This window comes from Cyprinodon tularosa, unplaced genomic scaffold, assembly GCF_016077235.1.
Source record: "Cyprinodon tularosa strain WSP-4 unplaced genomic scaffold, ASM1607723v1 ctg180, whole genome shotgun sequence".
NCBI classification, from domain to species: domain Eukaryota; kingdom Metazoa; phylum Chordata; class Actinopteri; order Cyprinodontiformes; family Cyprinodontidae; genus Cyprinodon; species Cyprinodon tularosa.
In genome coordinates this window covers 847,627-873,351 of record NW_024038609.1, presented here as the reverse complement: position 1 = coordinate 873,351, position 25,725 = coordinate 847,627, and the positions used below count along the sequence as shown (strand labels likewise).

At 41.1% G+C, this 25,725-nt stretch overlaps 1 protein-coding gene across 1 annotated transcript; it reads right to left on the bottom strand.

The window, feature by feature from the left end:
• Window positions 1-812: 812 nt before the first annotated feature.
• tbc1d15 (TBC1 domain family, member 15) lies at window positions 813-23,741 on the bottom strand. Its single transcript, XM_038282206.1, has 17 exons — window positions 23,643-23,741; window positions 22,670-22,771; window positions 16,750-16,824; window positions 16,514-16,661; window positions 16,186-16,393; window positions 12,361-12,463; window positions 12,079-12,273; window positions 10,875-11,003; window positions 10,290-10,393; window positions 7,941-8,035; window positions 6,326-6,442; window positions 6,097-6,197; window positions 5,637-5,736; window positions 5,460-5,557; window positions 4,695-4,811; window positions 4,386-4,472; window positions 813-1,524 (listed from the first exon to the last, which is right to left on the bottom strand). The coding sequence occupies exons 1-17, from the start codon at window positions 23,658-23,660 to the stop codon at window positions 1,351-1,353; spliced, it is 1,971 nt and encodes a 656-aa protein (XP_038138134.1). The 5' UTR covers window positions 23,661-23,741; the 3' UTR covers window positions 813-1,350.
• Between the last annotated feature and the right edge of the window lie 1,984 nt (window positions 23,742-25,725).

Sequence of the window (25,725 nt, the reverse complement as noted above, 5' to 3'; positions counted from 1 at the left end):
GTATTTGAGACAAGGCTCTATCTTGTTCTCAACATATTTATTTAAACTCATTTGAGATGTGTGACATTTATTTTCTCAATAAGGAGCAGTGTTGCGCCGATGCAGTTTTTTAGTCCCGATACCTGGCTGTGCAGTATTGGCTGATTCTGATACCATCGGTTTGAAATTGATGTGTCTGTGTATATATGAAGATCTGCATACTACTTGGATGTAAAATAATGGCTTTGTCAAGCTGCTGCCTTCCTTTGTGAAGCAGGAAAAAGACTAATACAAAGTGAATCCAGTAGAACTTTTTATTGCCTACCTGGAATGGGCGACAATAGTTGAATAAATGTTTGGCTCTCAAAATGGTATCAGTGCCCTTTTTGTTGGTACTCGACGACACCGATACCAACATTTTAGTGCTGGATTGGGGCCCTTTCCGATACTGGTATTGGTGCAACACTAATAAAGAGCATAATTGCTATATCCTTGTTTTAATGCAGCTTCTACATTCAGGTGTAACCAATAAAATCTTTAATGCCTTTGGTTGATATTTTAAGCTGTGATTCAAACTTTAAAAGAGGGATTAAAAAACAATCAGAGGAATAATTAAAGGTAAATAAATGTAGTTTGCAGAAATAAAAAGCGTCGAGTGAACTGTGTCCTCCTTCTCCAAATGACTGTTAAATCCCTTAGCATCAGATTAAATGGACCAAAGGCGGATGGTTGTAAACCCTCTGAGGCAGAATGGGTCTCCTTAAACACAGCATTAGTTTCACCAAAATACACTAGAATAACATGAAGCTGAAATGTGTTGAAGAGCTTTTAGCTTCAGTCATCTTTGGTAGCTTTATTAAGAGAGACATATGTGATGAAGCTGTTAATATGAGACCAAAAAGGGCATTGGCAGCTTTTTTAATGAAGGAAGGTAATACACTTCAATTTGGGACAGGCTGAGCGGTTTCAGCAAGTCACTTTGGGCTTTTACACTTTAAAGATGAAAAAAACAAAAGAGAAACAAATGAAAAAAAAAAATAAAAATCAGCTGATGCGTCGATAATAGAAATACTGATTAGTTGCTGTTTGCAAGACGAATATATTCTCCGGCAGTGTCAGATCAGCAGGCGAGTTCTGACTTGGGAAACACGCGAGTGGCACATATGTGAGAGTCCAGGTGAGTCCCCACCTGCTCCTGTCTGTCCTGCAGGTCAGGATCTTAGAAAACATCAGGAGCAGAGAGACGTTAGAAAGAAGAAGAAGTTAGAAAAATAAGGTTCTTAATAATCTGCGATCCTTTGTACATCCTTCTCCATCCACCTTGGAGCTACACAGCGCCCCCTGCTGACCTACAGTCAGTCTATGCGTTAACTACGAAGTGAAGACCCCTCTGGAGCTGTTCTGGGGTCTGTTTTCCCGGTAGTGTCCGTTAGAACTGACGTCCTGCTGCTGAACGGGCCGTGAAGCGGATCCGCAATCTGAGTTGTGTGAAACTCGGCGCTCTGTGTCGAAGCCCAGGATGGTGCTGATGGAGTGAGGAAGGTCCTGCGGAGAAGATCAGAATCAGAACCAGGTCCTGGTTAGCAGCAACTCTTAACATCAGTTCTTAGCTGAACCCTCTGAGTCTCCAACATAGATCTGCATATCTGAGCCATAGTATCCATGGCAGCCATCATCCAACCTGTAACCTGCCTATCTGGGCCATGATACCATTGTAACCAACATTCAATTTTCCTATCTGGGCCATGAAACCATGGTAACCATCATTCAATCTGCCTATCTGGGCCATGAAACAATGGTAACCATCATTCAATCTGCCTATCTGGGCCATGAAACAATGGTAACCATCATTCAATGTGCCTATCTGGGCCATGAAACAATGGTAACAAACATCCAATCTGCCTATCTGGGCCATGAAACCATGGTAACCATCATTCAATCTGCCTATCTGGGCCATGAAACCATGGTAACCATCATTCAATCTGCCTATCTGGGCCATGAAACCATGGTAACCATCATTCAATCTGCCTATCTGGGCCATGAAACAATGGTAACAAACATCCAATCTGCCTATCGGGGCCTTGAAACAATGGTAACAAACATCCAATCTGCCTATCTGGGCCATGAAACAATGGTAACAAACATCCAATCTGCCTATCGGGGCCTTGAAACCATGGTAACAAACATTCAATCTGCCTATCTGGGCCATGAAACCATGGTAACCATCATTCAATCTGCCTATCTGGGCCATGAAACCATGGTAACCATCATTCAATCTGCCTATCTGGGCCATGAAACAATGGTAACAAACATCCAATCTGCCTATCGGGGCCTTGAAACAATGGTAACAAACATCCAATCTGCCTATCTGGGCCATGAAACAATGGTAACAAACATCCAATCTGCCTATCGGGGCCTTGAAACCATGGTAACAAACATTCAATCTGCCTATCTGGGCCATGAAACCATGGTAACCATCATTCAATCTGCCTATCTGGGCCATGAAACAATGGTAACAAACATCCAATCTGCCTATCTGGGCCTTGAAACCATGGTAACCAACATTCAATCTGCCTATCTGGGCCATGAAACCATGGTAACCATCATTCAATCTGCCTATCTGGGCAATGAAACAATGGTAACCAACATTCAATCTGCCATGGTAAACATCATTCAATCTGCCTATCGGGGCCTTGAAACAATGGTAACCAACATTCAATCTGCCTATCTGGGCAATGAAACAATGGTAACCAACATTCAATCTGCCATGGTAAACATCATTCTATCTGCCTATCGGGGCCTTGAAACAATGGTAACCATCATCCAATCTGCCTATCTGGGCAATGAAACAATGGTAACCAACATTCAATCTGCCATGGTCACCATCATTCAATCTGCCTATCAGGGCCTTGAAACCATGGTAACCAACATTCAATCTGCCTATCTGGGCAATGAAACAATGGTAACCAACATTCAATCTGCCATGGTAACCAACATCCAATTTTCCTATCTGGGCCATGAAACCATGGTAACCATCATTCAATTTGCCTATCTGGGCCATGAAACAATGGTAACAAACATCCAATCTGCATATCGGGGCCTTGAAACCATGGTAACAAACATCCAATCTGCCTATCTGGGCCATGAAACAATGGTAACCATCATTCAATCTGCCTATCTGGGCCATGAAACAATGGTAACAAACATCCAATCTGCCTATCGGGGCCTTGAAACCATGGTAACCAACATTCAATCTGCCTATCTGGGCCATGAAACCATGGTAACCATCATTCAATCTGCCTATCTGGGCCATGAAACAATGGTAACAAACATCCAATCTGCCTATCGGGGCCTTGAAACCATGGTAACCAACATTCAATCTGCCTATCTGGGCAATGAAACAATGGTAACCAACATTCAATCTGCCATGGTAACCAACATCCAATTTTCCTATCTGGGCCATGAAACCATGGTAACCATCATTCAATTTGCCTATCTGGGCCATGAAACAATGGTAACAAACATCCAATCTGCCTATCGGGGCCTTGAAACCATGGTAACAAACATCCAATCTGCCTATCTGGGCCATGAAACAATGGTAACCATCATTCAATCTGCCTATCTGGGCCATGAAACAATGGTAACAAACATCCAATCTGCCTATCGGGGCCTTGAAACCATGGTAACCAACATTCAATCTGCCTATCTGGGCCATGAAACCATGGTAACCATCATTCAATCTGCCTATCTGGGCCATGAAACAATGGTAACAAATATCCAATCCGCCTATCGGGGCCTTGAAACCATGGTAACCAACATTCAATCTGCCTATCTGGGCAATGAAACAATGGTAACCAACATTCAATCTGCCATGGTAAACATCATTCAATCTGCCTATCGGGGCCTTGAAACCATGGTAACCATCATCCAATCTGCCTATCTGGGCCATGAAACAATGGTAACAAACATCCAATCTGCCTATCTGGGCAATGAAACAATGGTAACCAACATTCAATCTGCCATGGTAACCATCATTCAATCTGCCTATCAGGGCCTTGAAACCATGGTAACCAACATTCAATCTGCCTATCTGGGCCATGAAACAATGGTAACAAACATCCAATCTGCCTATCGGGGCCTTGAAACCATGGTAACAAACATCCAATCTGCCTATCGGGGCCTTGAAACCATGGTAACAAACATCCAATCTGCCTATCGGGGCCTTGAAACCATGGTAACAAACATCCAATCTGCCTATCTGGGCCATGAAACCATGGTAACAAACATCCAATCTGCCTATCGGGGCCTTGAAACCATGGTAACAAACATCCAATCTGCCCGTTTGGGCCATTGTATCATTGTAAACAACCAGGTTCCCAGAGAGTCCCTGAGAACTGAATCCCCACCTTGCAGCTGCGGATCTGATGGTAGATGCCTTCAGCTTTCTGCAGGATCTCTTCAATGTTGAGCTTCATGGAGAGCTCGTTGATGTGCTGAAACATGAGGAAAAGAATCGTTTAGCTGATTCAGTTTCAGCTCCTGCTTGTTGGGTCTTCACAGGAATCTTATTGTGCTCAAGCTTTACTTTTGTTTGATTTAGGGATAAGGATCAATGGCTAACGCTAACTGGCTGTTTCTAAATAACTAAAGCTAATGTGCTGCAGCTGACTTGGTGCACCTGATATGCTGAAGCTAACTGGCTGATCCTGTTTTACCTTCAGAATCTCATTGAAGCCGTAGTTTTCCTCCATGATCTTCTGCTTCTCAGAGTCCAGGATGGCGCAGCAGACCAGCAGATGGAAGTTCTGACAGGGCAGCCCGGTCCACATGACCTGAGGGGAGATGGACATGTTGTCACTAGGAACCAGATATGGCAAAGATTAGGATCTAGACTATTGGAACGGGATGGGATGTTTGGGATGAGGTTTATGGGTTATCTTTTCTGCACAGGTCCAATCTAGATCTTTGTATCTCAAACTGCTTGCTGAGGTAAAGACATACCTTCCAGCTGATGTTTCTGATCAGGTCATTTAAGTGTTAAACAGGTTTAACTTATTTAAAGAGACAGAGACTTTACTGCTGCAGGTCCTTCACTCCTTGACTTTAACTCTTAACATTAAATCTGAAAAACTCACTTTCAGACCCCTTATGTGCCACGATGACCAAAATGTTCAGTTTTATATATTTGCTCCTTTTTCAACCTATGTTTTATGTTTACATGTTTTTGATCATTCTGAATAAAATAAAGACAAAATAAAGTTACATCAAGAAAAAAAAGGCTTATATCTTAACATTTTCAGTGTGGATGGTTTCCATGGTGACCATGTAAGCAGAGGATCATCAGGTAGAAGTGGAAATATGAAGTATGTCACCAGCATCTAAACAAAGTCATTGGTTCTGAAGTCTGCAGGACTTTGATGCTCTGCAGGCTTCAGGGACCTGCTAGAAAAATCTTTAGAAGATACAATCTCCAAACTGACCTCCCAGAGCCGCAGGACGTCGTGGAAGCTCAGTTCCCTCTTAAAGCGGATCAGCAGCCAGCGGAAGCAGAAGTAGAGATAGCCGGAGTCCTGGGACTCTGAGGGACACAGAAACATGGTATCAGCGACGGATCCACGGGAATGTGAGCAGAGTGAGATCCAGAGAGCGCTCCATACCGAGGTAGTTCCAGAACGCCAGGTCCAGCAGTCTGAGCAGCGTGCTGAGCTGGATCAGCTGTGTCTTCATACCCTGCATCTGTTCCTCAAAGTTCTGATGCTGCAATACAAACAAACCCAACCTGCATGATTTAACGGCTCAGCCGTCTCCTTTAAATAGAACAGAATTCTTCATACAGACCCGTTTCAGGCAGATTGGTTGTCTCTAACAGAACCATGAGCTAAACCTCAGAATCAGAACCCAGATTCTGTTCTACTGGTTTGGTTCCAGAACTCCGGAATAAACTGAGATAGACAGAAGGAGTTCTGACCTGAACTGGGTTTGAAAGTTCTGATGTGTTCTGATGTAACCATTGAAACAGCAGGAAGTGAAGTTCTTCTGACCTCCTGAACCAATCGGCTCCTGAGCTGAAACCAGTGACTTCACATGGATGGTTCTGGTTCTGACTTGGTTTCTTACCATATGGTCCATAAAGGAGACGAAACACCAGAAAGCGTCAACTTCGTTCTCCATAACGTAAAGGATCGGTGACAGCAGGTCGCTCATCCCCTGAACGTACCCTGGAGGAACATGGAGGGTCGGTGAGTGACAGAACCTCTGGAGTCCAGCAGGGGGCGACCCGGTTCTGACGGCCCAGAGGGATCAGAGGCATCATGATGCTGTATGATTGATGTGATGAAGATCTCACCCAGGTCGAAGTCGTACATGCAGTAGGTCATCAGGTTGTCATGAAGCACAGTCAGGGTGGGGTTGTTCGGACCTTCGTAGAACCGATTCGTTCGGTCCGTTCGGTTCACGTCTTTCTCTGCAGCAGAACAGAACAAACATATTGAACCTTCTCTGACCTCCATGACATCCTGTATGTACAGCGCTTCCAAAACGCTCCAACCTGCTGGAACTGGATCAGCTGAGATGGACCGGTACATCAGCCGGCCGATATTTTAGGCAGACGTTAATGTTTTATCGAATTCTATGCGCTTCTGTTCACTGATTTACCACTAAAATAACTTATGTGTTACATAAAGTAAAAGATTAATTGAATAATAAGACATAATATCTATAATAAAACACTTTGATCGTTCCATTTCTGACTTACTGCATAGAAATATAGGAAAAGACTTAACACCAGTTTTCTTTTTACAAAAAAATCGCAAAAAGAAATGTAAGTGGAAATCGATCAAGAAAACCATCAAATGAGGACAGTTATGAAAATTTCCTAATTTAGCTTATTACAGTATTTAGAAACTGAACTACGAAGCTCATACATCATGTTTACCAAGTAATATTTAAAAGATATCTGATAAAAAGTATATTTGTTATGATTTAAAATGGTGTGAAATAATTGTAAAACCAACATTTAGAACCGAAGTACTGAAGCGTTTCTGTTTGTGGGACAATGGAGAAACTAAAAAAGCTAAATTGATTAATGTTTTCAAAAAATAGACATAAGACACAATGTTAATAAAAAATAACAAACCGACTTAAACTTTGTGCTGAATGATGATATTTATAAACAAAACAAAGGGTTTAATCCAAGAAATGTCCACAAAGCTACTTGTAAATAAACTGCTGGTTGGCTGAGTTAGTTTCAGTGTTTATTAGTTTAATATTTATAATTGGCTTAACTATTTGTGTTGATATTACTGTGTAAGAACAAAACAAATAAAAAAAAAAAAAAAACTGAACTCAGCAGCCAGACACATCCATCCATCCATTTGCTCTCCGTTATTAATGTTTTTTTCATTAAATCTTGCATAACATTTCTTATCATTATGTCATTATTTTCATGCAAATGAAGAGAAAGAAAAATATCAGCCTAAATTATAGATTAAAAAATACCTGCAGCCACATCAGGGATCGGTTAGACTTTGCAGAATAATCGGCATCTGTGTCAGCCTTAAAAACCTCTATCAGTCAATCTGTAAATTGAAGTTTGCTTATTACTATGTTGCTGGAAAACAGAGGAGTTCAACTCGTCTGAGGTTTATGGGCCCAGAATTATTCTAATCCTTTCAACAGTAAACTGGAGGCTTATTTGGTGGTAAAACTGGACCATTTTCTCCTAAAACATTGGAGACGTTCATCCTGGTCCTATGATGGTAAAAATGTGGTCTCATCCCGTCTGCCTTCCACAATAATCAGACATATTTAACTGCTGAAAGAGGCAGGACCACGGCTTCAGATAAAGATTTGATCATCATCATAATCATTAGGAGTCTCTAGAAGCGCCGTGATTCTGCAGATTTAAAATGTTCAAAGAAGGATTCTGCTGATGAAACCTGGAGGCTCCTCCTTTTCCTCACCGATCAGACTCCTGTTGTCTCTCAGTCTGGAGTTCCTCCTCTCCTGCTCCTCACTGATGGATTTCCACTGCAGCTTCATCCGGAAGTATTCATCCCTGTTGAGACACACGGAGTCACCGTCACCATGGAAATACATCCCTTAGTTTACCTGTTAATCCCTGACCCGATTCGTTTTCGGATCAGTGACGTTAACAGGTTCGGCTCTAAACGAGCTGCCTCGTTAAAAACCTCCTGAGTTTTCCGTCTGCGGCCTCCTGGGCTCGTGCCTCCAGGTTAGTTGTTGAAGGAACCATTTTTAAAAATTTTTTTTACATTAAAGGCCTGGATTATCTTTTAGAGTCTAGCTGTAGGGTTTAGATCAGTGGCGGCAGGTGGTGCTTTCTCCAGGGGGCTATAAATTCAAAATAGACGTATTAAGTATCAACGTATCAAGACGTACCAAAAACCAAGTATATTTATATGAATGCCAACAGCAAAAAACAATATTATAAAAACTATTTATAAAAAAAAAAAATAATTTAATGTACAGGTTTACTTTTTGTACATAAATATTGCCCTTCTAAGGCTTTGTGAATGTAAATTTGTTTTTTGCATGGTCCAATATGGTGTTAAAAACCTAAAAAAATTATGTACCAGTTTAATTATGGAGAAGCTATTAGTCAGCTTTATATTTTTTTAATATATAAAAACTATTTATTTACTGAGAATGTGTTTATTTAAGAGAAACTATGCAAATTAACAAACATCTAGAAAAAGTACACTTTATTGTATGTTAATTCTCTAAAATTAGTTGCCTCTTAACTCTCTAAAGAATGCTAAAACACATCTTTAAAAAATGTTTTATGACTTTTGTGAGACAATTTTCCAGTCCCACAAAATATGATTAAACCATGTTTATCTGGATTTTAGTTGTTTCTTTCTTTAGATCACACACATTATACCATAATGTTAACACGAAAGGAAAACATAAAACTCAAATAGACTAAATTTATGTTTAAATCCAAAGCCGAAAACGTTAGCTCCTGGAAGTAGTGTAGGATCCAATTTCCGGTGCAGATCCGGCAGAGACGAGTAATAAAACAGAAAGGATTTTAAGGCATTTATTTTCTCAGGAAATACTTTATTAAACTTTAACAAATTATATTTTAGTACGTTTAATACTTTTGCGGAGGGAAAACGTCATTTAGGTATTTTTAACAAAATAAAATCGAGGACGACCCGGATGTATATCTGGATGCGCATATGAGCTGATGGCGCATGTGCAGAACGGATCGTGCTTCCAGGACGGATCGGGTAGTACTAGCGAGCAAATACACTTCCTGTCACTTCAGGTCGCTGCTTAGTTGCGTCCTTTGCAGAGATTAAACATTTATCTTGCACATCTCAAAAACATATATCAATACAGTATATTTCGAAATATTTCAAATTTCAATTTAAAATTACATTATAAATAAATATATTTTTTATGTCTTAAGTAGGGATGCATGATATAATCGGCCCCCTATCGGTATCGGCCTTAAAAATTGAATATCGGACATCGGCCACCCCACCGATATTTAACCCGATATTTGATCAGCTTCTGAGTTTCTAAAGTCTAAAAAAATAAATAAAAAAAATACTACTACTTCTTCTTCCTCAAAAACTTCTTAAAAACTTCTAAAGACGAGGGAAAAAATATTGATACATTAAAATATCCCAATATCTTCATATGCTGATATATTGCCATTTAAAAACACCATATCAATCTCTTTTACTAATGAAATATTGCTATATGTCATCGTTATGCTACGAAATCCCCTGAAAATTCACGAAATGTTGCCATATTTTTATATGTTGATATATTGACGCGGTATCGATCTATTTTACTAACAAAATCTCACAAGAATTTGCAAAATATCACGAGAGTTTGTAACAGAACAATGAAATTTCACGAGATTTTGAAAGTAAAATAGATCGATACCGCATTTTTAAAAATCAATTTGATATCAGCATATGAAAATATATTTGAGTATATTATTTTTCAAAGTGTCAGGAATGGATAACAAAACTGCTATTTTCAATGACTACTTATTTTTGTCCAGCTTTAACATCGGTATCGATATCGGTTATCGGCTACATGAGTTTTAAAATATCGGCATATCGGATATCGGCCAAAATCCCAATATCCTGCATCCCTAGTCTTAATCAGGGTCATTGGGTGGGTGGGGCGGTGCCCTAGCGCCCTCTATTAGGCAGCCGCCACTGGTGTAAATCTAAAGTGGGAACTAATGCTATGGTCGTAGAAATGAATGCAGCTGAATGCGGAGTCCCCTTAAAGACAGGAAGACAAAGATGTTTGTGGGTTCGTACGTTTTGGCCCTCTGCAGAGCCTTCCTCTCCTCCAAGGTGCTGCTCCACGGATAATATCCCAGCAGGAACTTCCAGGCTTCTTTCCTGATAGCGTGACACAGACCCTGCAGGCAACAGACAGAACCGGGTCATCTGGTCTGATCATGAGGTCACATGACTGACAGGGAGCTCCTTCGGTACAACATGTTAAAACTTGATTGTAAGAAAATCTAAGTGCTTAATTTTAAGGCTGCAGGTTCTTGTATGGGCATGGTGCATTATGGGTAAAGTAGTTCTTTATGAAAAAAGGCTGCTACATGTTCCTACAGACAAACCATGAAAGACTTACTAAAGGTAACAGAAGCCATTTTTGAGTCACTATCTAGATTTTATGTCACTTTGGTATGTTGTTTCCTGTTTCACCTGTCTGCCTGCAGCCTCAATAAAAACATCAGGGTTTAAAAGCCTGATTCGGCCTGGATGTAACACATCCAGGAAGGACAGAAACAGGCGGCAGACATGGAGGAGTTCTTTTCACCATGTCTGTAAGGAATCCTGCTCACTGAGAGAAGGAGCTGATTTCTGTGTTGGTTTACTGAGACTTGCCCCTTTAAAGATCCTCTGTCTGAGTGTGGCCTCATCCTCCATCCTGCCCTCGGGATCCTGGTGTTTACTCCATTCGTCTGCGGACAGCGGCTCCGCCCGGGTCACCTGAGGCCTCAACCCGAGGTCGATCTGTCACATTGGAGGTAATGATGTCCGAACTTCAGTTCAGTGTATTTAAAGTGACATGTTCAATCAGATCATTCAGACAGACTGGTTAAAAGTAGAGATTAAAAAAGATAAATAACTTATGATTTAAATTCATTCCATCTAATTAAATGAAAACGTCTGTTATAATGTTACTGCTACTACTTACTTCCCCTGTTTAATGAACTTTCTGTGGTTCTGTTAAGCCGGGCATAAACTGTACAATTTTTTGCCCTTTTCAGGCCGATTTTCCAGCTGTGTGAGAATTTTTCCGACTTTCAGCCTGATCGTGCGTCGTGAACAGGGAGTAACGAGGGGCGATCAGCCTCTCAAGACCACCTCCCCATAAGGAATCGTAAGGTCGGGAGAAAATCAAGCGTTTTTGAAATTCATGGAATGGGTGGTATAACATAGCGCAGACCACACTTTAAAACTGGGCATAACTCAAAATTATCTGCGGCTCATTGCTGTGAGAGTACAACCACCCCTTTGCCTCTCAAAACCCACTGTTTTAAAGCGTTTACATAGGATAACTCAGAATCCATGAAAATTACACTGGTAAAATGTTTACCAATAGACATGTTAGACATCGTTGGAAAGCTTAGATTCTCCACAATTCAACCACCTAGTTCATTTTATGGACATAGCAAGCAACAAAGCAGCATGTCGAACTGTAGCATGACAAAGCAGCCACAACAAGCAAGCATGTCTTTATCACTGCTGTTCAAAAAATACTTATTATTTTCGAGAATAAAAAAAACTAACTTTGAGTCATGTTTGAACTGATGCAGCTTGGGTGTTTTACTCGCCCAATTTTCATGTATATATTCAGAAACTAAAAGGTGTTAAGCTTTCAAAAAACGTATCACACATGTAATTTGGGCTTACATTTGCTAAGTTATTTGCTTTTCCATTTGGGTATAAAAAATAGGCGAATTTCCCAGAAATTAGGTGGATATTAGGAGGTTAAAGCAGCTGGATGGATTTTAGCTTGATTGCTTCCCTGACTCTTGATTGGCTGAAAGGGATCACGTCTGAACCTGATGTTCCAGCTGCTCACCCTGGTGATGACCTCGAAGCCCGGCTCCTCCTGCTGGTTGATCTCCAGACCTGGAATGACTTCACCCAGAAGGTCTGCCACCTCCTCAGGGGGGCGCTGCTGCTGCTCCTCTGTCCCCCTTAGAGCATCGTAGATGTAGTTGGTGACTTTGGAGAAGCTGCCCAGCGTCGTCACATACGGGTCCCGCTTAAACTTCTGCAGGAGGAAAACCTCAGATTAACGAGATGCTGATCAGAGCCATCAGTCAGACTCTGGAGGGTGTGTGAGTGTTTATGTTCCTACATGAATGAGGCCGAAGCTGTTGTCGTCCATCAGGTTCTCGAAGGACTGGGACAGAGCTTTGTTTGGGGTGCTGACCAGTAGACACGATTCATCCTCAGGACACCTGGAACACACAGACCCTCAGTCAGCTCGGCGTGTGCGTAAGCAGAACGTCCCTCTGCAACAGATCTGGACCCAAACATCCGGCACCGACGCAGCCTTTCACTGAGACGCAGATAAGAACTTTAATAAGACTTATCAGCCTCAGCAGCAGCAGAGAGCCTCAACACCTAATCTGACTTCATCTCAGCCTCACAACATTTTATCGTTGTAGAAATTAATATCGAAATGATCCGTCTCTGCAGGCGGTCTGTCTGCTTATGGAAATAAATCAAACAAAAAGAGACTCACAATTCTGCGAAAAACAGGCAGCAGATTTCCATCTTAAAATTCCTTACTTTTCCAAACATTTCTGTCTTTGCAGCGTATTTCTTCTGAGGAGCCGAATTTCTGAAGAACCAGTCAGACAGACAGTCAGAAAGGACCTGACCATCATTTATTTATCCAGGACTGAGAACTTCCACACCTTCTCCAGCATCGTCTGTCGCTGCTAAACCTGCCGATGGCACCACTACTGCTTCAACCACGTCAGCCTCTTCAACCCAGGGGGCTACCACCCTTACAGCATCGCCACCATCCTCCTCTTCTTCTCCTGAGCTAGGAGAAACGAGTGCTTCAGGAGCTGGAGGCAGTAGTAGCAGCTCAACAACAACTGATGGTGAAGCACAGGCAACAGGCCCTTAATGCTCCAGCATCAGATCCTCTTCCACCAGGGTAAAAATCCCATATTGGATGCTTAGATCCTATCCAGATCTGTCTGACATCACTGCTGCCAAGCAAACATAGGGCGTTTCTCCATATGCGCTCTTGAGCGTTCTCGTGTGCTCGTGACACGTCATCAGCCTCAGCCCGAGTACCGTTCCAATTCTCGAGAACGCCAGATCGAGAACGCACCAAATCCCCGGATGTTGTTCTGCCCCGCCCTCTTTATCGAGCATGCATCAGAGCAGACTTGTGCGTTCTTCAGACTGACCGCTTCCCCAGAATGCCCCGCGGCCGCAGCTTGATTCGAGACAGCGCTCACAGTGTTAAGTTAAACATTCCCTTTTCTGCTGCTGTTGTTCTTCAAAAGTACGTTTTGAAATCGTTTGAGGCGATAACATTACACATTGAAGCCTCCCTGTGTGGTTTGTTTACAGAGTTAGTGCGAAAAAAAAAAAAAAAAAAAGTCTGACGTTGAGCGGACCAGAGTGACCAGCAGACCTCCGAGGGTAACCGCAGCCAGGGCTAATGTTACCCCGTCTGTAGTGCACTTCTCTCGGTCTAGTTATGTGTGAACTACCGCTCGTTCTGATGGCGGTTTTTTGCGGTTTGGTAATTTTTTTTAAATGTTTTTTAAGCTTTAGAAATTAAAAATATTGTTTTCAAAATGTTTTGTGTAGGGAATAAATAGTTTTGACTTTTAAAGAAATGCTAAACAACGTTGCATGTGATGACGTCACGAGTACGCTTCTGTTCCAATACACATACGTGCTTGCGTGCTCGCGTTCTCGTCAAGTCCGATCTTCCTGCGTTCTCGGCAAGAACGGACTTCACGAGAACGCGAGTACGTACTCGCGTTCTCGTGAATTGAGAAACGCCCATATAGTGACTTAATATCAGTGTTTTTTTGTTGTTTTTTTTTTAAATCACTGCTGCTTGCCTTATCAAGGCTGCACTTTAAAGAATAAGATGGTCTAATGAGCCATCCTGAACTGACTTTCTTTTCGTTTATACTGTGTATACAAAATGACTAAATTAATCTTAGATCTACTGTCATTCTTTTTTTCTAAAGGCCTGATATATTCCTTTCTTCTTTTTCGAGATCAAAATGACATCAAATGTTGCACTAATCTCATTCATAACAAATCAAACCAATCTTTATTAACAAATTAACAGTGGAGAGCAGATGGAGGGAGCGTTAGCAGATCAGTTTCATCTGATCTTAAAGCAAAGCTGCTGAAAGCAGTAATAAATTTACGCTGCATCTTTCGGCTGATACAGATGCAAGAAAAATATTGGCCTAAAATATCGGCCGTCTGATGTATCGGTAAATCTCTGCCAGGAAGTCCCTGAATGATTCATCTTCACCACCTTCTGTTTCAGTGTGACGCTGATAAAAAACAAAAAAACAAACAAACTGTACATTATAACAAACTTGTCAAACTTGTTAAAAATAACTTTTATCAGCTCCGAAATGGTTGGGATAATAATTTTCCCCCCAACGTTTTTCTTGCTAAACTCAAACTATTAAATAATCATCTTAGATATTTATAACCTGACAGACATGTTTTTATTCCAGGCAAAAATCTTTTCTTTTCTCCTCTGTGAAGAGTAGAGACCCATTAATCCAGATTTTTTCAATCTAATCTAATAACTAGGGATGCACGATATTGGGATTTTGGCCGATATCCGATATGCCGATATTTTAAAACTCATGTAGCCGATAACCGATATCGATACCGATGTTAAAGCTGGACAAAAATAAGTAGCCATTGAAAATAGCAGTTTTGTTATCCATTTCTGACACTTTGAAAAATAATAAACTCAAATATATTTTCATATGCTGATATCAAATTGATTTTTAAAAACGCGGTATCGATCTATTTTACTTTCAAAATCTCGTGAAATTTCATCGTTCTGTTACAAACTCTTGTGATATTTTGCAAATTCTTGTGAGATTTTGTTAGTAAAATAGATCGATACCGCGTCAATATATCAACATATAAAAATATGGCAAAATGTTGTAAATTATGGGGGATTTCGTAGCATAACGATGACATATAGCAATATTTCATTAGTGAAAGAGATTGATATGGTGTTTTTAAATGGCAATATATCAGCATATGAAGATATTGGGATATTTTAATGTATCAATATTTTTTCCCTCGTCTTTAGAATTTTTTAAGTCTCTAAAAAAGAAGTTTTTGAGGAAGAAGAAGAAGTAGTATTTTTTTTTTTTTTTTTAGACTTTAGAAACTCAGAAGCTGATCAAATATCGGGTTAAATATCGGTGGGGTGGCCGATGTCCGATATTCAGTTTTAAGGCCGATACCGATAGGGGGCCGATTATATCGTGCATCACTACTAATAACCTGGACTGAGTGGGCCGATACCGACCCAGCATTACTGTTTAATGAATGATCAGGCTTGACATGTTGAAAATCGATAGTTAAAAAATCAGAAACGGATATAAATCCTTAGAGGCTGCAGTGCTGCTCTGTGTGATGATGTAACCAACACTGCAAACATAGAATAGAAGTGACTAGATAACTGTAACTGAGTGTTTTTACCAGGTTTGATATTAATAAACAATGAAATATCTGGATGGGCGTCCTTCAACTGATTCAGCTAATTAGTCAACATCAGAGCTGATATCTGATCCCGGTATCAGGTGGTTGCGGCTCTAGTGAAAGGTTCTTCTTTTTCTGTATATATTGAAACTGTTCACAGTATTTCTATTTTAGAAAACATATTTATTGTGCAGGAATAAGATCTTAGCTCTTTTTCACTGGTAGCCAAGTAATCGACATTTCGTTGTCAAGATTCAGCTTGTGTTTTTTTGTGCAATGACAATAAAGGAAGTCTAAGTCTAATAATCCAGCAGCTTTTGAAAATTATTCCTGTCATTCTGTTTGTTTTTTTGGTGCTGATTGGAAACATAAAAACACAAGTTCTGCTCTGCTCTTCTGAATGATCAAAGTCTAGTTCAGGCTAAAGGGCTGGTTATACTCTGCAGCTACTCACTCTGTCAGCAGAGCGAACCTCCTCAGGCTGTCCAGGAACTCTCTGCTGCCGCCCTGGTGGAAGTGCAGCGACGGGAGCAAGCTGGAGGAGTCCTTCAACTGGAGGATGAGGAAGGTCCAACCTTCCTCCTTCACCTTAATGGAGCTGAGGTCGCTGATGTTCACAGTGAAAGCCCAGCGGCTCCGCTCGTTGCTGTGATTCAGAGAGCCTGAGAGACAAAACGCAGGGCTCAGAAAACACCCGACAGATGGGCTGCTTTTAAAGACTCCAACATAGACAGTTCCTACTCCTTGACAGAAACTCCTCCATCAGTCATGTGTAGACCCACCCTCTCCATTGGTGTAATTCCTCTTCCTGAAGGACACGGCGTTCACCATGTCCCACTCTGTCTCATAGCTCTGCTGCGTCTCCAGCTGCTGCCGGGACTGGGACTTCTCCCTGGGACACTGGGCCCACTCCACCACCGAACTGGAGTCCTGAGGAGAAACAAGACGCAGCTACAGATCATGACGTCATTAAAGGGGATTAAGCTAAGGTGAGGTCACAGAGGAAGCAGGGCCAAACCTGTCCAGCACACAACATATTGGACGGGTCAACGCTGTCCTCCAGAGGCCGGTATTCGACCAGGATCTCTGCATCCTGCAGGTAGATAAGCAGACTGATCAGCAGGCCGCCAAACATAAAACGTTCTCATCTTTTTCTAAACGCATCACTGCGGTGACAAAAAGGCAATGCAATTACAAAATGCGGAGAAAAAAAGCTACAAAAACAAACACATTAAATACATGCAAAAGAAATAAGCTGCAAAGAAGATATGCTGCATCTTCAGCTAATAGAGAGCAGCAAAATACAACACACCGCAAAAATTATTCAGAAACGGCAAGCGGATCCAAAAGAAAAATGCTGAAAGGAGCAAAAACAAGAAGTAAGGCTGGAGAATAGTTTAATATTAATAAATAACGAATAACATTCTATTCACTAACAGTAATATGACTTAAACACATTTTACTATATGTCTATGATTGTAATATACGTCACTGACGTTCTGGTTTTTAAGCATTCAAAAAAAGCAAATAGTTCTAAAATGTTACATGAGAAGTTTTATAAAATTAGTAGAATAACTGTCAGGCTTCTGTTCCATCAAAGCTTTTTATTTTGTTTATATCGATAACTCATATCCTATTAACAAATATTTTGTAATATACTTTTTGGCTATAATGTCCTGCCATAGCGGAAAGGAATGGAAACAGACTATAACCATTATAAATCAATGACTTAATTCAATTCTCTTTGTGTTCTGGAGCTGATCTGTTGTGACAATCCAATTTGCAGGTTTACTTTAATATCTTGAAGCATTTTCCCTTGCATGTGTTTTTTTCTGTGCTTCCATGGTCATATATTGATGGTTATCAGCTCTCTAATCAGTTATGGGAGGAACTAAATGTTTTGGCTTCATTTGAATATTTATATATATATATATATATATATATATTTTTTTTTTTTTTTTTTTTTTTTAATTGTTCAGCTTTTAAGAAAATAATACAATTACAGAAAAATGACTTTCAAAAACAAAAACACACAAACACATGGGCAACAACACAGAACATGACAGCACTCATCAAATATCTATTCCCAAACATATTGATGTACATACACACAGTATGCAACAAACCCCAAATCCCATAAAGTTGTAGGGAAGCGGCTTTTCCAACCGTTTCTCGCAAATTCTCCCGAGTAGTGTACGACTTTACACGAGTGAATAAAGTGAATGTGATTGGTCTTTTATCAAGGGACGGAATTGTTGTGGCGGAAGGTTGGCAAGCAAGTTTGGTTGTGGTCGTTTTCTCTGAAGCATCTTGCTAACCAGTTAACAACTTAGTGCTAGTAGGTTCCCAATGGGAAATTCCATTGGGACCAAGGCCCCGTCCACACGAAGCCGAACCCTGGCCTAAACGCGGCGTTTCGGGGGTCTTTAAACGATCTTTTTTTATTCAGCCTTCAGAGCGGGAAGATTCTGAAACGCCGTTTTCGCGTTTCCATCTTTAAGCTCTAACCGCATTTTTTTTTTTTTTACACGCATGCGTCATAGCGTCGCCTCTAAACACGCATGCGCGACACAGTATCACAACAACAATGGCGCCGTACTGTGTTGAATGGTTGCTGCTCATGCTACTCACCCTGCTGTCGGGCTTACAACAGAATCTTCTTCTTCTGGAATATCTCCAGGAAGAACAGAGCAATATCGACGACATAGTTCAGCACCTGAATTTGACTGAACCACGAAAATGGACCCGCAGGGCAAACATGTATAAATATTAGTGCGCATGCCCAACATTTCGTCGCTTATTTTTGCTTTGGCACCACAGCGCCACTTACAGGCCTGGCATACATTTTGCAGCGTTTTCATGCATTCGTGTGGACAATCACATTTATTTTACGTCTCTACGTCTCTTGTCTTTACGACAAACGTTTTGGAAAATATCAGTGTTTCGTGTTCGTTTTGACTTCGTGTGGACGGGGCCCAAGTAGCACTAAATTAGTGACTTAGTAACGACGCTGTCAAGGAACGCTACGGACAGCGGAAACATGCAAGAGGAGGAGAGTTTAGTGTCGGAGGTCGTGGATGAGTCTCCTCCATCATCCATTTTTTATTTAGAGGAGGAAAGCGGGGACGAAGATGTTTTGGAAGAGAACGCCAGGGCAACAGAAGCTTGGTTTGGTGTAGAAGGCTTCCAGCCGTACATGTTTGAGCCCTTGCCTCGCAACGCTGCCAGTTCTGTTAGCTCTACGCCTGCTGAAGACACAGACGTCCATCCCCGTGAACACTGGGACACAACTCAATGGGAAAGGAAAGGATTCTTATTTCAACCGTTGCGTATATTAGCTGCGACATATGAATCAAGATGCTATGACCAAAAAAGTATGCTTGACAGATGACCTTTGATGTATGATTGGCCGAATTTAGGTGTTCAGACTGATGTATAACTAACTGGCCTGCATAAGATAACGGGAAAAAAAAAAACAGATTTTAAGATGGGATTATTATTTTTTTTTTTATAGAAATTTTCAAAATTTGGGGACAATATCATCTGATAAAGAGTACATTTATATTCACGTTTAACCCAGAAAGATTTGACATTTAATTATGATTTCCTTAAGAATTTATACCAACACCCAAAATATGTATCAAAATACACCTTGGCTAACTTTACTCGGCTCCTTCTGCACCCTTGAAATCATGACTCCAAAGCTGCTACCTCTGACATAAGTTGAAGCCATTCCTTCATTTCCGGTCTATGTGGGCTCTTCCATTTACGAAGAATAATTCTGGCTGCTACCAGAAAGCCTGTCATCATTCGTCTACGTTCAGCTTTTGGAATACCCTCTGGCATCAATGACTTACAGGTGCTGGTCATAAAATTAGAATATCATGAAAAAGTAGATTGATTTCAGTAATTCCATTTAAAAAGTGAAACTTGTATATTATATTCATACATTACATACAAACTCATATATTTCAGATGTTTATTTTGTTTAATTTTGATGATTACAAATGACAACAAATGAAAATCTCAAATTCGTCATATCAGAAAATTAGAATATTGTGAAAAGGTTCAAAATTGATGGCCCCTGGTGCCACACTCTAATCAGCTAATTAACTCAAACCACCTGCAAAAGCCTTTAAATGGTCTTTCAGTCTAGTTCTATAGGCTACACAATCATGGGGAAGACTGCTGACTTGACAGTTGTCCAAAAGACGACCATCGACACCTTGCACAAGGAGGGCAAGACACAAAAGGTCATTGCTAAAGAGGCTGGCTGTTCACAGAGCTCAGTGTCCAAGCACATTAATAGAGAGGCGAAGGGAAGGAAAAGATGTGGTCGAAAAAAGTGTACAAGCAAGAGAGATAACCGCACCCTGGAGAGGATTGTGAAACAAAACCCATTCAAAAATGTGGGGGAGATTCACAAAGAGTGGACTGCAGCTGGAGTGAGTGCTTCAAGAACCACCACACACAGACGTATGAAAGACATGGGTTTCTGCTGTCGCATTCCTTGACTCAAGCCACTCTTGAACCACAGACAGCGTCAGAAGCGTCTTGCCTGGGCTAAAGAGAAACAGGACTGGACTGCTGGTGAGTGGTCCAAAGTCATGTTCTCTGATGAAAGTAAATTTTGCATTTCCTTTGGAAATCAAGGTCCCAGAGTCTGGAGGAAAAGAAGAGAGGCACTTCATCCACGTTGCTTGAAGTCCAGTGTAAAGTTTCCACAGTCAGTGATGGTTTGGGGTGCCATGTCATCTGCTGGTGTTGGTCCATTGTGTTTTCTGAGGTCCAGGGTCAACGCAGCCACATACCAGGAAGTTTTAGAGCACTTCATGCTTCCTGCAGCTGACCAACTTTTTGGAGATGCAGATTTCATTTTCCAACAGGACTTGGCACCTGCACACAGTGCCAAAGCTACCAGTACCTGGTTGAAGGACCATGGTATCCCTCTTCTTAATTGGCCAGCAAACTCTCCTGACCTTAACCCCATAGAAAATCTATGGGGTATTGTGAAGAAGAAGATGCAATACACCAGACCCAACAATTCAGAAGAGCTAAAAGCCACTATTAGAGCAACCTGGGCTATCATAACACCTGAGCAGTGCCACAGACTGATCGACTCCATGCCATGCCGCATTGCTGCAGTAATACAGGCCAAAGGAGGCCCAACTAAATACTGAGTGCTGTACATGCTCATACTTTTCATGTTCATACTTTTCAGTTGGCCAACATTTCTATAAATCCTTTGTTTTTATTGGTCTTCAGTAATATTCTAATTTTCTGATATGATGAATTTGAGATTTTCATTTGTTGTCATTTGTAATCATCAAAATTAAACAAAATAAACATCTGAAATATATGAGTTTGTATGTAATGTATGAATATAATATACAAGTTTCACTTTTTAAATGGAATTACTGAAATCAATCTATTTTTTCATGATATTCTAATTTTATGACCAGCACCTGTATCTCCTAAAAGGCGGAATTGTGCAGACTCTGGTAAAGGTTAACTAAAGGCCAATTTATACTTCTGACGTAGTCTCTGCAAAAGTCAAATCCATCAAAAAGCGACCACGCCCCCCCACGCAGAGGTTCTGCAACCGTTGTCGCACACCTAAAAAAAAATCCTGACTAGGCGTCGGAAAGTCGCAAACCTACGCAGACCTCAAGCGGAGGTGCGCAGACAAAAAGGAGCTGTGATTGGTCCTTGGTATGCCTTTCCGGCTGTCTGCGGGGTCGTCCTGCTCGATTCGGTGCCGGGGTGCGCCATTTTTTATAAACTGAGGAGCAACTACAATGGACAACTACGACCAAAGGTTAATCTGTCTTTTTGCCAACTCCATTAACAGAACCTGTTCCTCTTCGATGTCTAGCAACTATAGATCCATCTCCGTGACCGTGATATCTTGCAGACGCGCCATTGTTGTTTTGGAAAATAAAAACTCCAGCTGGTGCCGCCAAAGTTCTCGAGTTCTTGAATAGGCTCCCCCTTGCGCTTTGGCAGAAAATTCCTGTGCGTCCCTAGAAATTCCAGACCAATCAGAAGCATACCAGCAGAACTGGTTTGCGACCAGACCCAAGCGACATTTGATGTGAGCGGTTGCAGAAGCCAGTCCTCCAGTTTTTTTCAAAACTGCCTTCCAAATGTAGCCTAGTAAACTAGCCCCACCCGCCAGCGGCAAAAATCTTCTTTGTCTGCGAGTGGTTTAGCCCCAATCAATGCTCCAGGCCCTAGAACTGTTGGGCCAATCACAACACAGAGATGTGTTTTGAATTTCTGGATGCAAAGCGGTCAGGGTTTTGAGGGATGGACGACAAAGCTGCGCGGTTCTTGCTTGACTCAGCTCTGGAATCAGTTTTGGAAGGATTAGACTTGGGGTTTTGGTTGAAACATGAGCAGGAAGAGGCTCTACGCTCATTTATTTTTAAGAAGGACGTATTCGCCGTTTTACCGACAGGCTGTTTGTTTACACTCACCCACCAGCTTTCTTTGGCGCTTAATACGTCACAGTCAGTTGCTCTCATTGGTCAGAGCGTTGGCCAATAGGCACAGACATGGTTTGAAAGACAACAGGTTGTTCTCATCAACAATCTTCCGATGTCTCATTCATCGGGGCCAAACTAGATTACACATTTAAACTTACATTTAGTCTGGTTCATCAGGATATTCCAAAAGGGGCAATCCCATAGTGATATGTACCCACCTCTTTACTACACTTCAACATTTGTTATCCTTTATTAGACCGGCATAGCTTACTTGGTATAAAATAATACCTATGTACAATTTTGTAGTGAATAAATTGATTTCTTGCATCCCTTGTAGCCCCTCCCACATTTGAAATAATATTTTCCCACACAGCCTCATCAATGTCTATCAAGATCTTTCTGGCAGATAATTCTTAAATTTTCACAAATTCATTTGAAGATTTTTCTCACCTTCTCCAGGATCCGAAGGGATCCTGAAACCAGCAGATCCTGGTCCAGGCCTCCATCATCTGGGCTCGGATGGAGGAAGATCCCATCATGCTCAAATATCACCTGCAGAGGCAAACGTTCAGTCACTGAGAGACAGGAACAGAATCAGGTCAAATCAGCAACCATGGGAACCAGATTCAAATCAGTAACCAGATTCAAATCAGTAACCATAGGAACCAGATTCAAATCAGTAACCAGATTCAAATCAGTAACCATAGGAACCAGATTCAAATCAGTAACCAGATTCAAATCAGAAACCATAGGAACCAGATTCAAATCAGTAACCAGATTCAAATCAGTAACCATAGGAACCAGATTCAAATCAGTAACCAGATTCAAATCAGTAACCATAGGAACCAGATTCAAATCAGTAACCATAGGAACCAGATTCAAATCAGTAACCATAGGAACCAGATCAGAAATGAACCACTATGTCAGCGTGGTTTCTCACATTTACATATTTTTAACAAGGACAAAACAGTTTTTAAAAAAAAACAACAAATAAACAATTTTAATCCGATTTTTACTTTCATTTTAGCCAGGCTGGCTCATGTGATCTGATGTATATCTGGGAACTTTGCTAGCAGCCCTGGGAGGGGAACCTCGGCCTGAAGCCTGGGCAGCAGCTCTGTTTCTGGGCGTCACTCCCCGGTCGGACTTTCCGCGTCCCGCGACTTTCCGACACCCGAATGGCCGGACCAGTCTGGTAGGAAACCGGTTCGGAGTGCAGCTCAGACTAGAACGGTCTGTCTGCTGACAGTTTGCCTCCTCCCCTCAGCTGCTTCCTCCTGCCACGGATATCCTAGCCGCTAACACGGCGGTTAACGGCCTGAGGTTTAGCCCGAATGGCTCCACGGAGCCCGGCCCAGTCTGAGGCCGAACCCCGCGCTTGGTTGGCTGCTGAAACCCATGTTTTCGTTTCATGTTTTCTTACCTTTAGCAGCTCCGCCATGTTGCTGCTCTACATCTGACGACAAGGCGTCACGTGACCAGCAGCTGCCAAAACAAAGCTGACAGCTCAGCTTCCGGTGACGAAAACACAGTTTCCGGTCAAATGTTTAGAAAAAAAATAAGACATTTTTTTTTAAATTAAGAAATCTAAGCTTTATTTATATTCAGTATTTTTTATTTTTTTTTAAGTACCTGAAGTAAAACTGAAATACAGGCTGATATCAAACCAGCACAAGATTATTTTTGGTTCAAGCTGAATTTGATCTAATCCCTTCTCCAGTTTAGACCATCTCTAAATACCTGTAACTAGTGATGGGTTGATTTTGTTTTATTTTTTATTTCACTTAAAGTCAACAATAACATATACAACATACAGATAAACAAATAAATATGCCAGAGGGTATAATGATATAATCATAATAAACAAGTACAGTCAGGAGGAAAGACAAACAAACTTACAAACATATTTGTTTAGCAATGTCATATATACATACATATATTTTACAAATACACATGTCCTCTACATCGATAAATTGTCCAGGATATTTAGTTGGGAACAGATTGAAAGGGTTTTTGTGCCTTTTGGTGAGAAGAGGGTTTAATAGTACTGAAATAATGTTTAAGTTCAATTAAATAAACATTAAAGTTTGGACTAGTGATGGTTGATGAGGCATCATGAAGCGTTTTAATACGTTACCAAACTCTATTGATACTGTTTCACTGAATACTGACACCTGCTGGACAATGAAATCCCTACAGGCAACCTAGTTGACAGAGTTAACTGACACTGATTTAATGATCTATTATACACAATAATACAAATTAAGTCATTAAACAAAAAAAAAATCTGTTTATTTCTATAGCGCCAATTCACAACACATGTCATCTCAAGGCACTTTACAGTTCACCAGATCATCCAGTCAAACTGATTCAAAGTTTTCTATCTAAGGAAAACCAGTTGATTGCATCGACTCATTGACTCAAATGCAATCCCTCACACTAAGCATGCTTGTAGCGACAGTGGAGAGGAAAAACTCCCTTTTAACAGGAAGAAACCTCCAGCAGAATCAGGCTCAGTGTGAGCGGCCATCTGCTGAGGCCCACTGGGGTTCAAGGAGGCAGAAGCAGCGATACAAAAAGCATCTGTAAAAGGCGACCCCGTCCAGGAAACACAGCCAGACAGACGAGCTCCGAGCCAGCTCCCATATGCCCATGCCAGAGGATGAAGAGAGCACATCCATCCAGTCACAGTCAGAGAAACAGGGCTACACTGGAAAACAGGCCGATCTCCAACATCTATGAACAAAGGTGTTGATGAGAGCTGTACGGATGTTAATTCTCTTCAGGATGGTGTCATAGCCAAACAGGAACAAGCACGTGCTGCATTGTATTATTTCATCATTTAATTTCGATTTAAAACATCTTTGATATTTTACATACAGTCAATAAATAATGTGAACCTGTATTGTAATGTAATAACCTCTAAATAAACATGTAAATTAGGATGTTGTGAACTGGCTTCTTTTTTTTTTCTTTAAAGATTCTTATTTAAAAAAAATAAGTTGTTTCAAAGTTTTGAAATTCAGTCTGTTGTTTTTCTGAGATCACTTCTCCAGCTGTGGAAAACACCTGCTCAAACAGCACAGATGAGGCTGGAGTGCAGAGAAATTGTAAGGAAAGGTGAAAGAGGTTTGGATAGACCTGTCTTTTGTTTTTTTCCCCCAGTATATATAATAAGGGGGCGCCTTGAGGTTCCCCAGGAGGAGCTGGCCCAAGTGGCTGGGGAGAGGGACGTCTGGGCCTCCCTACTGAAGCTGCTACCCCCGTGACCCGACTAGGGGTGAGTATTGGCATGGGTGTTGCGATACGATACTTGTCACGATACTCGGGTCACGATACGATATTATCACTTTATTGCATTATAACCATATATTGTGATTTTTTTCCTGCTATCAAAATTTAATGCATAGATAAAAAAGCAACCTCTGTATATGTTCATCAGATGATATTGATGGTTGAGTTATTTTGGTATCCATGTTGTTTGGGGTTTAAGTGAGTCTATGTCT

Coding starts and splice junctions, on each gene's coding strand:
- tbc1d15 (XM_038282206.1), bottom strand. Junction 11,004..12,078: donor GCTTCGAGGTCATCACCAGG/GTGAGCAGCTGG, acceptor CCAATGTGACAG/ATCGACCTCGGGTTGAGGCC. Junction 4,812..5,459: donor ACGTCCTGCGGCTCTGGGAG/GTCAGTTTGGAG, acceptor ATCTCCCCTCAG/GTCATGTGGACCGGGCTGCC.